At 37.0% G+C, this 16,888-nt stretch overlaps 1 protein-coding gene across 1 annotated transcript; it reads right to left on the reverse strand.

Annotated features, from left to right (window-relative positions):
* Positions 1-63: 63 nt before the first annotated feature.
* LOC117305546 (delta-sarcoglycan-like) lies at positions 64-16,636 on the reverse strand. Its single transcript, XM_033790429.1, has 8 exons — positions 16,534-16,636; positions 8,876-9,077; positions 8,135-8,236; positions 6,698-6,788; positions 5,974-6,093; positions 5,395-5,467; positions 5,130-5,253; positions 64-4,188 (listed from the first exon to the last, which is right to left on the reverse strand). The coding sequence occupies exons 2-8, from the start codon at positions 9,062-9,064 to the stop codon at positions 4,024-4,026; spliced, it is 864 nt and encodes a 287-aa protein (XP_033646320.1). The 5' UTR covers positions 9,065-9,077; positions 16,534-16,636; the 3' UTR covers positions 64-4,023.
* Positions 16,637-16,888: the final 252 nt, after the last annotated feature.

Raw genomic sequence — 16,888 nt, forward strand, 5'->3', positions numbered from 1 at the left:
ATTACCAATATAGGAGTTTTAATTTAACTCAATAAGTATAATAAGTCTCCAGCACACCATGAATAATGTGTAAATTTATTTGTTTATTTTCAAAATCAAATCAATACAACTGACCAGGTAAGGAATTAACAAAAACCCATAAAATCACACATGCTTTATAAATACACAGGGAATCAACTGAATAAATACACAAATACATATACCACTTTATAGGAATAAAACCCTTTTTTTCTATTTCCCCATCTATATTCACAATGAAAGATTTACAAATGTTGACACTTAAGTCATCTTAAGAAGGAATACATGTCAAAACAACTTTTAAAACTTAGAATACAATTCAATTACATTTCAATGTTATTTGGACGGCTCAAGAGTGTGCCTGGATATTTACTTACTAGATGACATTAATTAATTATTTGATGCCAAATATGAAAATATCTATGAATTTCAGTAAAATCAATACATGAGGGTATTGTGATATTTTAAATGGCATTTGTGGAACCATTATTATTATTTTAAAGGATTCACAAAAACTATTTCCAGGTTGTTGTTTATATTTTTCTGTAATAATATTTAAACAGACTTTTGAAGGGGATTTCAGTTCAGACAAGAAACAAAACTGGCAAGGTAAGCACAAGAACACTGAATATTTCATACAACTTTTCTCTCAAGTATTTCATAGTAAGGTATATTGCAAAATAACCCATTTGGCCTCTAAGTTTTTCCTTAAAAAAAAACTAAAAAAAACTTACATATTTATTGTGCTCTACCACAATCTTCCATTGTTAAGTTCAAACTATATGTTTATCAGACAAAAACAAGTATCTCATTAACATTTTATGATGGGGTACATTATTAAATTTCCAAGACATGAAGTTTGGCAAATCAAACGGACAAAACCTAATTATAAGGAGGGAAGCTGACGGTGGTTCAACTTTCATTCAAGAATTTTTTCTTCTGATATTGTGTCATTTGAAGTTGTAAAAATTATAAAAGGTTCCTTTTTAATTCTAACAGTCATCTTCCACACATTTCAACACTTTAATTATTGAATTAAAGTTATTATTTTCTTACTATGTCATAAGCTGAAACAATGCTGAACTATGTTTTTAACAAAACCAAAAGAGTGCCCAAGTTAAAATGGCCATATTTACAAATTTTGTAGAATTTCCTTAACAGTAACTTGCTCACTTGGGTTGCACTAACCTTGAAGACAATTAACAATGTGATAATACATTAAAGATGAATTCCTTATCTAATTTGAAAACAATGTGGAAGAAACTCAATTAATTTGGACTTTGGAAAACACTATAAATTAAAAACACCTGTCTTAATTACTTTAAACAAAATTAAAAAAAACAATGACTTTAACTATAATTTACATAAACATGACTTTGTGATATGAAAACATTTGTATCATGCATTTTATATAAAAATCTACCAAACCTGCATAATTTATACATTATATTATTCCTTACAAAAATCCCAATGGAGTGTAAAGACTACAGCTTGCAACAACAGCAGCAGCACATTCCCCTCATTCACCAAATTGAAATAGGTCCAGGTTTACTTATTTGCAGAGTTGAAGTGCAATCCGAGTGAACATTATAAGGCCACTAATATATGTACCCACTTGCCTAAAGATATCCATTTCTTAGATTGAACTGTGTTAATAGGGTCCGTTGCTTTCATTTATGGTTTCAAATACTTAAAGCAGCAATACCTTTTGCTATTAGAGGCAATGTCCGAAAGCGAGATATTTCCAAACGTACTAATGTCACTCATCCAAATCAGTCCAAAGCTGCAAACCATAATACATATAGTTGTAATATAAATCAGTAAAATACTAGCTCGTTGGGTTCAAAAATAAAATTATTGGTTCACTACTTTAAGGTCCATATTACAACTTTTGTTTGATCTCATAAAACTGGTTTAGATTATTTTGCTTGTGATATATCTTCCCCAAAGTATTTGGCGAAGGTAAAACATGAAAACCTGTGAAAACATTTCCCTGTCGCATTTGATTTCTAATCAATAATCATTAGGGTTATAGGCCTTCGTGACTATTGCAATTACGAATTTGCAAATAAGGACCTTTATTAGCACTGAGCCAATGTTATCATAAGTAATAGAAATATTCAAATCATAAATTTTGAGCATATTCAACACTCCAAGCCAAAACCCAAGACTTCCTGCAAAAACTGGGCTTATTGATAGCATCTAGTTAGGGTCTATACTGTAAGTATTTCTTTTAAACATATAAATGTAGGTTAGAATGTTCAAGACATCAAAACACATTTTCCCAAGAACTGAAACGTTTGGGCTTTGGGCATTACTTAGTAGTTTTTTTAAATTGAAATATAGGGAGTTCCTACCCAAAATTATTATTCATACAAATACAATGATTGTGATATACAATTGTGAACGTGTCTTTTATATCTATTTCAAGTTACTAAAAGTGCAAGAATAAAGCAATAATTTACATCACATAAAGGAAAAACATATGTTTAACTGTTTTGTGATGGTGACTTCATCACTCGTTTTGTTATTGAAATAATTGTACAGGAATGTTTGCACAGAAAGACAGATGGTAAATGCACAACAAACTACAGAGAGTGCTGACTATTTGCAAGGACATCTTGGGATTGTCCTCAGATTCTCATTACTACTGTGTTAGACTCTACAGTGTCATCAAGTATGCCATTCAATCACTAGGTGGCAGCAGACATATGTAGTGTAACATATTCTAACCGTACTCTTTCATAGTTTTTATCGTTCTAAGTCAAGATGTTAGCAGACTTTACAGGTAACAAAAAACTGTCAAGTCTGCTATCATCTTGTGGCAAAATTTACAACAGTTGACGCCGGATTATGCAATAACTTGCCATGGACCTTGCGTTCTTGTGTCACATTGGAAGGCCGGAGCAAAGGTTGCCAGTGTGTTCCATTACAGCCATGCCATGAGCAAACACTCACTATGCGATGCTGTTTCACCCACACAAAGAGAACAGGTGTTGGTGGAAAATAATTCTAAAATTCTACCTTTGTGCAGTGGTGAATGTATAATCCCTGATTCCAGGCCTTTGTCCTTTTGTTTTTAAGAAGATGAATGGTATTGAGAAGATTCCACCATTGTAGGTCATTGTATTTCAGCTCAATAGAGTCCAAACAGACCGAGATTCCAACCTTGGCTTCAGCCATGGGCTCAATTGGCAAGCTTTGCATATTCACCATGTTTGAACTTGGTATTTTCTTGAAAGAAAACGAAATAATTCTGGTGCTTCAAAGAGAATCTTTCTTTTCTTGGCTTAATCAAGTCAGGGTTTCTTCTTGCAAGTGGCACTCTCAAAGAAATATTATTCCAGCAAATTCAACAAAATTGGAGGATCTCCGGTGCAAACTGGCTAAAAAAATGTCAGGTTAAATGTTTTTGTGCTAAACGCTAACTAAATATTGTTGTGCTTAACACTAACTCAAATTTAATTCAGATACAAAAGACAAAACAACATTTTTGTGCATTGACTGTGGAATGATTCTGGTGCTGCTTCAAAACAGTGTACACAAATACCAACATTTTCATTCAGAATATTTTGAGCATTAGACACAATTTTGTGTTAATTTTACAAGTTTCCATTTCATTTATCCTTTCCACTAATACTAGTATGCAAAGCATTAAGATTCTTATACAATTCCAAGTATTTCCAAAGTGAACCAGAAGAATTTCTAAAGCCTTACCGTTAACATCCTCTTGCAACGGAGATTGCTAAAGGTGTCACTAGTTTTTTTCTCTCTAAATATATAAATGGTTGAAACATTATACAAAATTGTTGATAAATGTGAGCAGGCTTTTACAAAAATCAAATCTGAGGCCGTATCCAAATTGGCGCCTACAGCTATGGACATGACTGTTGCTAAGGATATTGCTATTATTTATCACAAATGATGCAGCAAATTTAGCAGTAGCTGTAGCGTTAGCCACTAATTGAGAAATGACCTGACATTACCTTATCACTTAGTAATTCACTAATCACAAAAGTCTGCTGTTGCTCGACAACCTGATGTGGGAGGGGCAAGAAAGAGGCGTCCATTTTGGCAGGCACAAAGTTCAAATACATCTGCATTGTTGCTTGACCCGGGGGCACTTTCTGGGAGATTCTTCATGGCAATGCTTGCTGCATCTAACGATATCTAGAAAAGCAATTCAACCATTCAAACCAATCAATCAATGAGAACATTTATATAGCGCCCAAATCAACCAAAATTGCTCAAAGGTGCTAAAAGACACTTGATCTAATAAAAAACTATGGATAGTACAGTTTCAAAGAAAAGGATTCACTAGAAGGTGATTTCAAGTCAACAATTATCAGTATGTTTAACATTAAAATGAGAATATTCAGAGCAATTGTGCATAAATTCGTTTTTTTATCTAGTAGGATGACAGTTTGATCTGATAGCATCTCTAAACCCTGTGACCCCTAGCACTGATGTCACACAAGGCGTACTGTCTGTCCACAGTCTGTCTGCCTTGAATGAAATTGCATAATTGTCATGGGCTCTGGCTCCAGGCCCCGTCTGCTGATGTTTGAACTGATTGGTGCAAATAACACACTGTTACGAAAATGTATAGACCTGAAGGCCGGTTCATACTGTGATTACAGAACCCAAGCCGGAGCCCAAGCCAAGGTTTGAGAGAGGCCCCTTGCATTGATGTCACACAAGGCTACTATCTGCCCCTTTTTGTGAATGAAATTCCACATTAAGTCATGGTGAGCATGAAACACATCGACTTCTCAAGCAGGCAGACACCCAAAATGCGGCAGCCAAGAGCTAATGTGGCAATGACATCGAGGCCCAATTTCATGGCTCTGCTTACCACTGAATTCTGCACTTACGATCACCATTCTCTGCTTACATTGAGTTTCTTCGCTAGCTGTGCATGCAAAGAATGGCTGGTATCATAGAGGAGGCACATGCACTAGCAAGAATTGCCTGCTAACCTGTAAAATACGCTTCACCTTAGCGATAAATTCCCCCCTTCCGCAAGCCCTGATTCTTTGCTTACGGTAAGCAGAGCTATTGGGGGCCCGAGTGGATGGGGTCAATACTGTAATACATAATTTTACACTCACCTTGCCTTGCCTGGAGTGAAGATTTATATCATTAAAACATGATAGCGACACTTGTCCAATAGGAGAACTAAGGCTTACTGATTGTGGTGATTCAATTACTACATTTGATGTTAACGACTCCAATCTAAAATTGAAAGTAGAAAAATAAACAAGAAAATAGATTTAAGGGTGCAAAATGGTCACAAACAATGAAATACCATCAGTAATGTTCACAAAATTGTTACCGTTTTAGCCTCAACAAATCAAGAACTTTGTTTTAATTTACCTTAAATCTTGACCTGGTACTGAGGTCACTAGGGGAGTCTGGACTGGCCCCTCGAATGCTGTTCCTTCACTGCCTGTTTGTAGAATACAGAATATCAAAATGTTGCATTCATTAATAAGATTGCAATATTTAACTGCGGATCAGACATGGTCAATTGATGTGCCGTGGCCGAGTTGATAAGAGCACTAGACTAAAGCTCTGGTGTTTCTGTTCAGCAGTATCAAGTCCCGGTTGTGACCCTTATGTCCTTATGCAAGACACTTAACCATTATTGATGTGTCCCTTGCATTGGATGTAAAGCCGTAGGTCCCGTCTGTTGTGTAACGCACGTAAAAGAACCCAGAAGGGATTCCCCAAGTGTTCCTGGTTTGATCGGCAACATAATGTACATAAGCACCTTGTAAAACCATTAGATGGTGCTTTGTAAAGGAATAGGTCTCATGATAAGCTCCAGAAAACCTTGCATGAAAAGCGCCTTGAGCTTCATTGAATGACGGATATAAGAAACCATAATTGAAATAATTCAACCAAATGGACTCAATAAGAGGACATTGTAAGGACAGTATTTGTTTTTCTTACCTGTAAATGTGACTTTCTTGGCACCTATAATCACCTCATTCTCATCTGCATAGAATAACATTTTATCTTTTGTGTCGTAGATTACAAATCTCTCATTGTAGGAAACTAAATGTTTGGGGCCTGGACGATAAAAGGAGAAAAATATCAAGAGTGCAATAAGTTTTCAGCTACATTAACAAGCTACTGCTAACTAAATATATCAAGAAAAGAAAAGGCTGGCACTGATTATCAAGGCTCGACATCAACAGCTGTGTGTCACTGAGGGATTGATTGACTATTTGTTTTTACCCTTACGTCTTGTATTAAGCACTGTAGACCCAAGTTCTGGGGGAAAAAAATGACACAGGCAAATCACTCGGCTTGGATTAAAACCTAATGCTAGAGCAGATGTCTTACCACTAGACCACTGAGCTAGCCCGATGGCTAGAGTCGGTTCAAATCCCATGTGGTAGCAACGGATACCGCAACAATTTAATGTTAGGTTTGCATCGGGACAACAATATAAATTGTTTTTACATTACACCAATGTGTATTAAGCACAGTATTCTCAGTACTTTTCCCGAGTTCTGTGAAGACAAAAAAACAGGCAAATCACTAGGGTGGGATTTGAACCCACGACCTTTGCATTGCTAGAGCAGATGGCACCTGACCAGCAAGCTAGCCCAGGAAAGTACTGAGTATACAGTGCTTTTAAACAAACATCAGTACATTAAAGGTTACTTACCAATGATTAACCTTCCTTTTGTGGTGTTTTCTAAACCATTTCTTGCATTAATTGTAACGTTTGTCGCTGACTGTAACACCAAGTTTTTGTCCTGCAAAAAAGGAAAATAACTGTGTCATTTTCTGAATGAGTACTGTCAAAATTGGATATAACAAGTCTGGAGATTTATGGTGAGATTTATGAACTGATGCGAAACATTAATAACATCAAAGTTGTTTTCTAGTATGAATTCGAAAATCGGTCCTACAAGTACACCTGTAGAGATGATAATAAAGTCTAACATATTGGAGCCAGATATTGCTTTTCAAATACAGTATAAAATGAGGGATGTACAGATCACACAATACCCCTACTTCTAGTGTAAAACCATTAACATTTAACACCCTGGAGGCTCAGGGTTTCACCGTGATTGACAAAAAGGAAACTGCTCCTTTTGTGATATATTCATTTTATTATGTGAAACTGCACTCCTATTTCACAATATGGATCATTTGTCTTTATATTATCCTATTATCCTCATTTTATACCACATTCAAACATTTGACAGAGAAGAGAAAAAACGTTTGAGAAAACCCGAAACCATGAAATGTCTTAAAAAGTTCTGATCAAGTTAAACTTTGTATGATTTGAATGTATTACAACTGCCTGACTTTTGAAACATTTCATAATCTATTTTTTCCACAATGAATGGCATATTAAAGTGTCTTTTTTATTACAACAGTGAGAATACTTTTGATGTTGAAACAGCACTGACTCTCGAGAGTGAACAGCAAATGGCTAGTGCATACACACTCCAGGCTCATTTAGATGCCAGCAACACTTTCCATACATCAAGGGAATTCTAACTCTCTTGCTCTAATTACATTGGAGGCTGTTCAAAACAAAGCTCCTTATGCAAGAGCCTTTTAAACATTCTTGATGAAACTTTAATAAGACCTGATCGGAATTGAAATGAATCAATTACAAATAATTAAGGAGTAATCAAGTTCCAATCATACATTTCATTGCATATTCAAAACTAAATATAGCATTTTATTTAAAATTACAAATGCATAATCACATTATTCTGTCTGGGAACACAATTTTTTATTTTTTGACTTGACTGACTTATCATTTCAAAGATAATCAGTCACAAAAAACACTATTGGAAATAATAAAGTAATTTATCTTAAAACAGCGTGCAACAAAAGATAAATCTATTTGTCAAGGCGCCAACATTCCGAGGCAGGGGACACTTACTTAAAGGGTTTGTACAAAGCCCAAGGCCACCGACACATTTCCTTCCACGGTAGAAATTTGATGAAACCAGATAAGTTTTTCTATTGATCAAAATAATTTGAGTGAGACTTTCAGCCCTTATACAAAGCTTCCCTTTTAAGAGCATTGTTTATCTTAACAAAATTTGTGGAACATGACTGCAGGATTTGCATCACTTACTGCTTTAGACTTGATTTCAGAAGCATAAAGCGTCTTGAGAAACTCTGCTTCACCACCTATCTTGATTCCAGTCTTTGTGAATTGCAGCTTCCCGATACCAGACTATAATATCACAAGAGAAAGAAGGAAAAACACGATTGCCAGTAAATAAACAAAAAGCTCAATACATTCAAATCAGAATAGATAGTTCCCACATGACGTAAATCGGCCATCTTCACGGGCAATTTGGAACACAAAGCCATACATTTAGCGCGAGAACGACGTGTAGCATGCGCACATTTCACAACACTAGTTGCCTGATTGGTTAGTAATCAGCATGTCAAACTGGGCGTTTGACGTGACTGCAAGCCAAAATGCAATTGGCCTGTAAAGATGGCATCTATTGCAACTTATCTATCAAATATCTATAGATCCAAATCCATGGTGTATTCAGCAAAAACAGGGAAAAATGTAAGACTGTTCTCTATTAAGAAGTAGAAAAGAATATCAACATTTTCAGAATTCCATTAGAGCCTTTGTTCAACAAAGTGTTTTTAAAATCATATTGATATAGTTGTTCATGGGATTTGAGGCATTGCATGGTGATGTATCAATATATATTTGATTTGCGATAACACCATGTGTGTATCTACTTGCCAAGTTTACTAAAAAACAAAATCTAAATGGCAAGTAGATACACACATGGTATTAACGCAATCCAAATATATAGTTGATGCAATAAGTCTATGTAGGTAGCCTTACCATAGTGAAATTCATCACCCTGAGAATCCAGACTGTAAGAGCGACATTAACAATGATGACAGATGTGAGAACAAGAATGAGAAGATAAAGACATCTCTTGCGCCAACCATAGATGCCTACTTTATAGACTGTTTCTTGGTGTCTATGATGACGAGATGTGCCTGGAGTGATGTTGGAATAGCTGGCCATGGCTTCTGGTTTCCTGCAACAAAATGGAGCAAAAAGAGATAAAATAAGCAAAGCAAATTTTAGACAGATGTCGTGTATTTATAGTGAGTTCAACAAATTGCCACTGACGCCATAAACTGACAGACAGATACCAGTAAAAAGAATCATTTGGAAAAAACAGCGATTTAAGTTGAACACTTTTAAAAATCAAGCTTTTCTACATTTTTTTTGTAGGGTGTTTTCAACTAGTTTTCTTACAATGGAGACTTTTACAGTTCTTCTTACTAAAGTTGTCCTAACATAATAAGCAAACAGACATTACTTCAGTGTACACAAACAAATCAGTCATTAAATTGTGATCTCCCATGAATCAAATTTCTTTACAAATAATTATTTAAGCAGTATTGTATATTATCTGAAATAAAGTATAATGGAAACATACATATATAAGGCAATACTGACCTTTAAACAAAAAACAAAATCTAGTCATGTACATGTATGGTACATTGTGGCTACTCAAGTATTGCACTTCATGCCAAACAGGTAAGAGGCCTGTTCACTGACATATTCTATGTAAATTACCAGTACATACGAAACACAAACTTGAACTATGTGTTCAAGATCACATGTGTAATGCATAACGACATATCATGAATTGGATGAATACATTTCAAAGTAAGGATTCATTTTAAATACATCACCTTGAAACAGAATGCTATACTCTAGGACTTGAAAATGCTAAACAATGTAGGCCCATTTCAATACACAAAGCACTTCAAATTGCAAAGCATATCAGACCCACTGCAACGTGATCCTTGCCAGGCAAACTGAAACAGTTGCAAGACAATTTTGTTTTTCTTTCACCCTCACTTTGTCCTAGAGTAAACCAAGTTTGTTTGTTGTTAACCGGGCAGGTGTTTTTAGATGGGCCTAGGCGTCCGTGGGACCCCCTTGGGCAGTGAGTAGAGAAGGATTCTGAATACAATAACAGCATAAGAACACACTTGAACACATGTGAACTACAGTAATGCAAAGCCCAAAATAATGCTGCATTCAATGATAGTTACATAAAGCAAACAAGACAGAACTACAAGGGCATTTTATGGTAACTCATTTGCCCAAGGTTAAAATTTATAGCAAATTAATACTTATTTTATTTGATCAAGCAGTGGAACATCTTGTTAAGGCTTGCTCAGTAAACACAACATTCTTAGAACAGCCAAACAAATGTTCCTGATGTAAACATCTGGATTATAAATCTAGTATTTTAGCCTTACTCTCTTTTATGAACCTCAATGTGATTATTGACATTTGTAGCATACATGTATCGTATTTATATGCTACTGTCAATACTGACTGATCAGTTTATGTAACCCGCTTTTCATTATACATCATGATCTATGTATCATCAAGAAATGCCACACCAGGACATCAAATTAAATCATCGGTTAATTGGCTGCAAGTGGAAATGGCAAACAAGCAAAGCATAATGTACAGGTAATCTAGCACTAGCAGTAGCCAGTCAATACTTTATAGCATGGCTCAGTGAATATGATCTTATTACATTTTGCTTCATGCTTGTTGATGTATCTATAGATTATCCTTCCTCTTAGTCAATGTGTTAAAATCCACAGACAGTTTTTCCTAATCTTTCCTACATGTATGTGGTTAGGGATCATGTAATTAATGTTAGTAGGCAGTAATACCATCAAGTCACTATTTTATGTTGCTACAAAGTACTAACTTTATGCAGGAATGCACAAATGAAAGGGGAAATAAAACTTTGAGGGTGAAGTTACACAAGTATCACTAACCCAAACTCCCTTCAGTAATTTTCTAAGATCTTTCCTCCCAAATTACTGTTGGACTCTGATCAAAGTTGTAGGCCTGATCCTTTCAAGCATTTTAATTAACTTATGCAATGCAGTCAGAGTCCTCATCAGTTCAAACAGAATATGGGCAATTCTACATTTGGGAACAAAAGTGACTTCCGAGGGGGGACATGGGGTAGTAATATAAAGCACACTGGCTCTTTTCAGAGCCATCAGTCCTCCAAAAGAGATTTTACACATGGTTGTACCCACAAGTTTATTATTTATAGTTTATCTTATTTTCCAAAGCTTCAAAGAGGAAAGAGACTTTCACACGTCAAGGGACACATTTTGACGGCACTGAATTCCCTCCAGACACAGTCACCAGAGGAATGAGGATGCTCAAGTAGCAAAGTGATGGCTTTTTTATATAGATCTAGGTAATGAGAATCCTAATTCCTACAGCATTCATTCACACCATGACACCACCTCAAGTACTGCACCATTAGGGAGAGAAAAACCATTATCCTCGTTTCTTTGCATTTTGTCAGGTTCAAATCATTACGTTGGGAATATCAATAAAACTATGAGACACCAGTAAATTAAATTACAGTGGGCATGAAGTCTTTACTACAAGAATATTTATTTTGTTGTTGAATTAAAATAAATCAGAAGACACTGCTACTTGGTTTGTTGTTATGAAATGTGCCTTTTGCATATTACACTAAATATTACACCAAATACCCACCATACACATGTAATTGTCCTTTGAGCAGCAACATAATAATTAACCATTCTTATATAGCGCATAACACATAGAAATCAAACATGTCCCTAAGCGCTTCTGAGAAAAACACAACAGAATACAAAGACAAGACGTACTGGGTAACAAATAAAAGGGATGAATTAAATGATAAATAAGTGCGTCTTTAAAGCAATCTTAAACCTAATAATGGAATCAATGTTTTTTATGTGTTCCGGGAGATTGTTCCATAAGGTTGAGGCAGTGTGAACGAAGCTGCGTTCACCATATGATTTGGTTATCACTGGTGGAATAACAAACAACTTTTTCTTGTTAGAACGAAGATTTCTAGAAGGTGTGTACAATGTTAACAGCTCTGTCAAATAAGGAGGCGCAAAATCATAAAAACATTCATATGCTAACAACAATATTTTGAATGAAATGCGAGAGTGAATACATGTAGGTAGCCAGTGTAAGTCTCTTAGAATAACAGACACAGGTTCATGTTTCCTAATACGATAAATAAGACGAGCTGCAGAGTTCTGCACAACCTGCATCTTCTGCACTTGACGAGCCGAGATCCCAGAAAGGAGGCTATTGCAAAAATCAAGATGACACACCACAAAAGCATGAATCAAGCGTTCAGTGGTGTGTTTATCTGTCAGGTTGCGAATTTTCCCGATTTTGTGAAGTGCAAAAGATGCTGATCTGCATTTCTGTGAAACAAAACTGTCCATAGTGAAATTATCATCAAATATTGCACCCAAATTACGACACTTCCTGACAGAATTAACCTGTGTGCCATCTAAATCAATGAATGATATGTGATCTGTGGAACGAAAACGGGAAGATATTAACATAAAAATGATTAAAGGATATGTTGTGCATACAGGAAAATTTGTGTACCAACTTATCTGAAATGCTAACAATATGTGCATGGAATTTATTAACAGATTGATGAAAGTTAAGCAAACATGTTAACTCTAGGAAGGTTTGTGGGTGTTTGGGGGGGGGGGGGCAGACTCCCACATAGGTCAGCTGGTGGCTTTTTTGGTTGTGTATATTTCCAGAAATTTGCAAATAAGCTGGATGGGTGGTGATTTCTTGATTCTCTTGTAAGTTGTACATGTAAATTTCAACTTTTTTAGAACTAATGTATGATCATTGATCAACAGATGAAAAGCTGTCATGAATTTTCTTTCAAAACATTAACAAACCCTGTCATTTTCATTGGCACTGTACTTGTCTGTTACTTAGTGTTAGCCCCATTTATAAAATGCATAGTACAGAGAGTCAGTGAGTCAGCATGATGAGGAACATCCTGCATTGTACATGATGGGCCTACTACATGTACACAACTGTACATGTCAAAGCGGTAGGAAATCAAATGAAGTTTCCAGCCAGCTCACTACTGCAAACTATTTCGTACATTAGGCATGGAATTGTTTTCTTTGAGGGAAAGGCTCATTTTGCAAAGAGCACTTCCAGCGGAAAATCTTTAAATCTAATGAGAAACTTTTGAAAGCTCAAGGCCAGAACCAAGGCCAACAGAGACAATGGTTTCATTTCATTCCAGGCCTGCATTATGATTAAGTACATGTAGCGTTCATCCCAGATGCCTGTATAAATGGTTCACTCACAATATTCTTTTATCATCCAAAAATGCAATTCTGCAAACTTCACTTTCATCGTTTTTTATTTCTTTTTTTGACGGTTTGAAAATTGTGTGGAATAATGATCAATATGTATGGGCTAGTGAAAAACTTTGGCCTACCCAAAACTGTGGTCGACTCGTCCGGTGGACGAATGGAAAAAACCAAGAGGGAGTTAAGTGTACTGGGCACATTTCTGGGGGAAAGATAACCTCATTTGCCCTTACTGGGACCAAAGGAGGCAGATCATTGGACAATAACTGTTCTTTGTGTGTAAAAATGTGCATGTGACCTCAGAGTCACCCTAGTGTTTACTGTTATGAAAGGGGTACTGAATTTGTACACCAATAGCTCAGTCTAAAATTGCAACCATCCTGATGTGATGTTTAACCATACAGGATAAGTGCTTTTGATTAGCTGGCATGCCTCAACCTGGATGTGCTCATTAAGATGAGCCACTGATGACAAAAGCTATAATATAATAAATCCTTCCTCTAGCATCCATACAATATGCATCTTGGGACATTCTCAGACTGGAACATCTTTTGTTATATGATTCTGAAACTCTTCACAAAGAGATCAGAAAAGATATATTGTCATTCTAAAAACTTCTTTGTTTTACTATTTTACATTTTGTTTAACTAGTTAATACAAACAACACGTCTCCCCCCCCCCCCCACCACACACAAAAAGCTTGATGCTTACGAACTGTCTAAGGGTGTAAAAAATAGTTAATTTGGCCTGACGTTTCGACCCTAGCAGAGTCTTTCTCGAAGGCTAAATGACAACACAACAAACATGAACAGGTAACGAGGTGAAACATAAGCAGTGAAGTGGAAATACATGAATGGGGTTAGAAAGCATACCGAAAAAGCAAGGGGTAAACAGTGAATAGGGGGACAAAAGGGGGGGGGGTGAAGGGAAGGGACTGGCTTGACCACAAGAAGATGGAAACACAAAGGACAATATCAAGGGTGGTGTAAATGAGTGTCAAACTTCCTTACTAATTCTTAAAAGATCTCGCTGAATAACAAAAAATTGAAAGCGATATAGCAATTTTCCCAAATGGTGTCTAGCACCCAGGCCAGCCCTAAGCAGGCTACTTTGGTTGGAGCCAAAAACACCGAGATCAAAGCACAATTGTATTTTCCTTGTTGTTTAATATTGCAGTTGTTGTTGTTATTGTATTGTACATCGCTATGATCTCACATAAGACTAGAGTGCTTTATAAATGCCAGTTTATTACTCTATTATTTATATTATTATTATTTTTATCACTCAAACTCAGCGGGGTCAGACATGGGTTAACCCAGGAAAGCCAAATCAGTGACAATGTTGCTGGACTGACATGTAGACATATTCAAGTTCGTTTACAGTTACACACGAAATGCCAATGACAATGTCAGCTAGGTAGGAGATTCAAAAACCTAGATCCCACATGTCCCTGGTCATCTCAGTTAGTCCCAAGTCATTACAAGGTCAAGGTTAACAAGTCTGACTTTTAATCGTCAAAAAATTCAATTTTCAGCTCAGTACTCACTGTTGTTTTTCTGCCGCATTGCACTTTTTTTGACTTCTCAATATGCTCAACGCTTTATAAATCGGGCACGAACTGCCGGGCCGCGGCCGAGTCGGACTAAACCATTCTGTGAGAGGGGTGTTACAAACCCGTGCCGCAGTGCGTGGGCGCTTTATGCGTGAACATCGGGTATTAATATTGTAAACAAACAGCGCACGCACTGCCACACGGGTTTGTAACACCCCTTTCACAGAAAGGTTTAGTTCGACTCGGCCGCGGCTCGGTAGTTCGTCGATCTATACGTAGGCTGCATATAAGAAGTCAAAAAACGTGCGATGCGGCAGAAAAACAACAGTGAGTACCGAGCAGAAAATTGCATTTTTTGACAATGTTTTTTAATTTCACTGAACAAAAAGAAATGCAAGCATTGTGAATGTATATTGAGTATGTGGGGAAAGTTTTGGTAGTGTAGTACAAAAGAAACTTCAGTTATTACTGGCTAACGGTCGTAAAACTTTCAAAACTTTCACCTATCAACGCTGATTTGAAAAACGTATAGCGTTAAGGCCGTTAAGGAGGCCCAAAATATTAGACCCCTATAAGGCTCACGGGGGAGCCTTTTAAATAGTTTCTTGAAGTATATTATGTAGTGTTTACTAAAAAAAAGAAAGAAAATTTTATTATCGCGCACAGCAGCCGTCATTTCACTTTATTGTTTTTTTAGAAGGTTAGTTAGTACAACCAGGATCGGTACCTCAGTTATTGAACCCGCAATAATTATAACAATATTCAATATTACACTACATTAATTAATAAGGTTTATCGCGATTCAGAACCGCAATGCGTTGTGGTTGTGGGAAGGAATATGGCCATAATAGGGCGGTTTCTAAATTCTATGCAGTTTCTACGACTCACGCACGTAACTCCCATACCTTTGTGTGGGTTCAACAGCGCCCTCTCTTAATATTTTGCTATTCGCGATAAAACATGCAAAGGGCACATTGAACAGCAGTGCCAGTGTCAATACAAATACAGTACAAACATTTTTCACGAAACTGGTAAAACAACATTCAAAAAGGAACATTATCACACACACACACACCCCCAAAAACCGAATGCTGGTCATCTCGCCACCTGACAAGCTCGCCACCAACAAAGTCGCCCCCTGCAAAGTCGCCCCCTACCCGGCTCGCCCCGGGTTGAAACAAAGTCGCCCCCCCTGGCAATGTCGCCCCCAAACAATGTCGCCCCCTAGCAAAGTCGCCCCTGACAATGTTGCCCCCAGCCAATGTCGCCCCCTAGCAAATTAAGGCTACAATAATTATGGTAAAAAAATATAGTTAAAACATTTTCAGAAAAAATTCCGTATGAAGTAATGTGCTTGTGGAAGGTCTAACCCTAACCCTAACCCTAACCCTAACTATTTTCTGGGGGCGACTTTGCTAGGGGGGGCGACATTGGCTGGGGGCGACATTGTCAGGGGGCGACTTTTCTAGCTAGGGGGGGCGACATTGTTTGGGGGCGACATTGTCAGGGGCGACTTTGTAACAACTCGGGGCGAGCCGGTTAGGGGGCGACTTTGCAGGGGGCGACTTTGTTGGTGGCGAGCTTGCTAGGGGGCGAGATGACCAGCCCCCCAAAAACCTCCATGCAAAAACCAAACAGTAAATTTTAAATTATCACTAATCTATTGACAATGATTGATACAGGCCGAAGTACGAAGCTTCCAGACGAGGGTAAATAAAATAGCAGCAGTAACAACTTACCAAAGTAGCAGTTGCTTAAATTTGCAAAGTTAAAACGCGACTGCAAGACCTGCAAGTTAGGAGAGGAGAAATCCCAGACAGATTCGTAAGAATTTTCGGCGGCTTCTTCTCTTCTTCTTTTTTCGGGCTAGATTCGTTTCAGTCGGTTGTGCATTTTGTCAGCAAGCCTTCGAAAATTTAACGGTGTGGTTGAACAGCGTCCTCAGCGGCGTCAGATTTTGCAAAGATGAATTGATGCTAAACTTGTTCAAGTCTCTTGTTTGTAATGTAATTGGTGTGTCCGTGGATTAAACTCGTGCAAGTCGGTTATGCATTGTGTCAATACTTCAAAAAAATTAACGGTGTGGTTAAACAG

This window comes from Asterias rubens (genome assembly GCF_902459465.1).
Source record: "Asterias rubens chromosome 8 unlocalized genomic scaffold, eAstRub1.3 super_scaffold_89, whole genome shotgun sequence".
Taxonomy (NCBI): Eukaryota; Metazoa; Echinodermata; class Asteroidea; order Forcipulatida; family Asteriidae; genus Asterias; species Asterias rubens.

Bases quoted from the DNA above. Each gene is read 5' to 3' on its own strand.
- LOC117305546 (XM_033790429.1), bottom strand. From the start codon at position 9,064: ATGGCCAGCTATTCCAACATCACTCCAGGCACATCTCGTCATCATAGA. The intron at 6,094-6,697 runs GTAAGTAACCTT...TTTATCGTCCAG, and splicing joins AAAAGGAAGGTTAATCATTG to GCCCCAAACATTTAGTTTCC. The intron at 4,189-5,129 runs GTGAGTGTAAAA...TTGCTTTTCTAG, and splicing joins TTCACTCCAGGCAAGGCAAG to ATATCGTTAGATGCAGCAAG.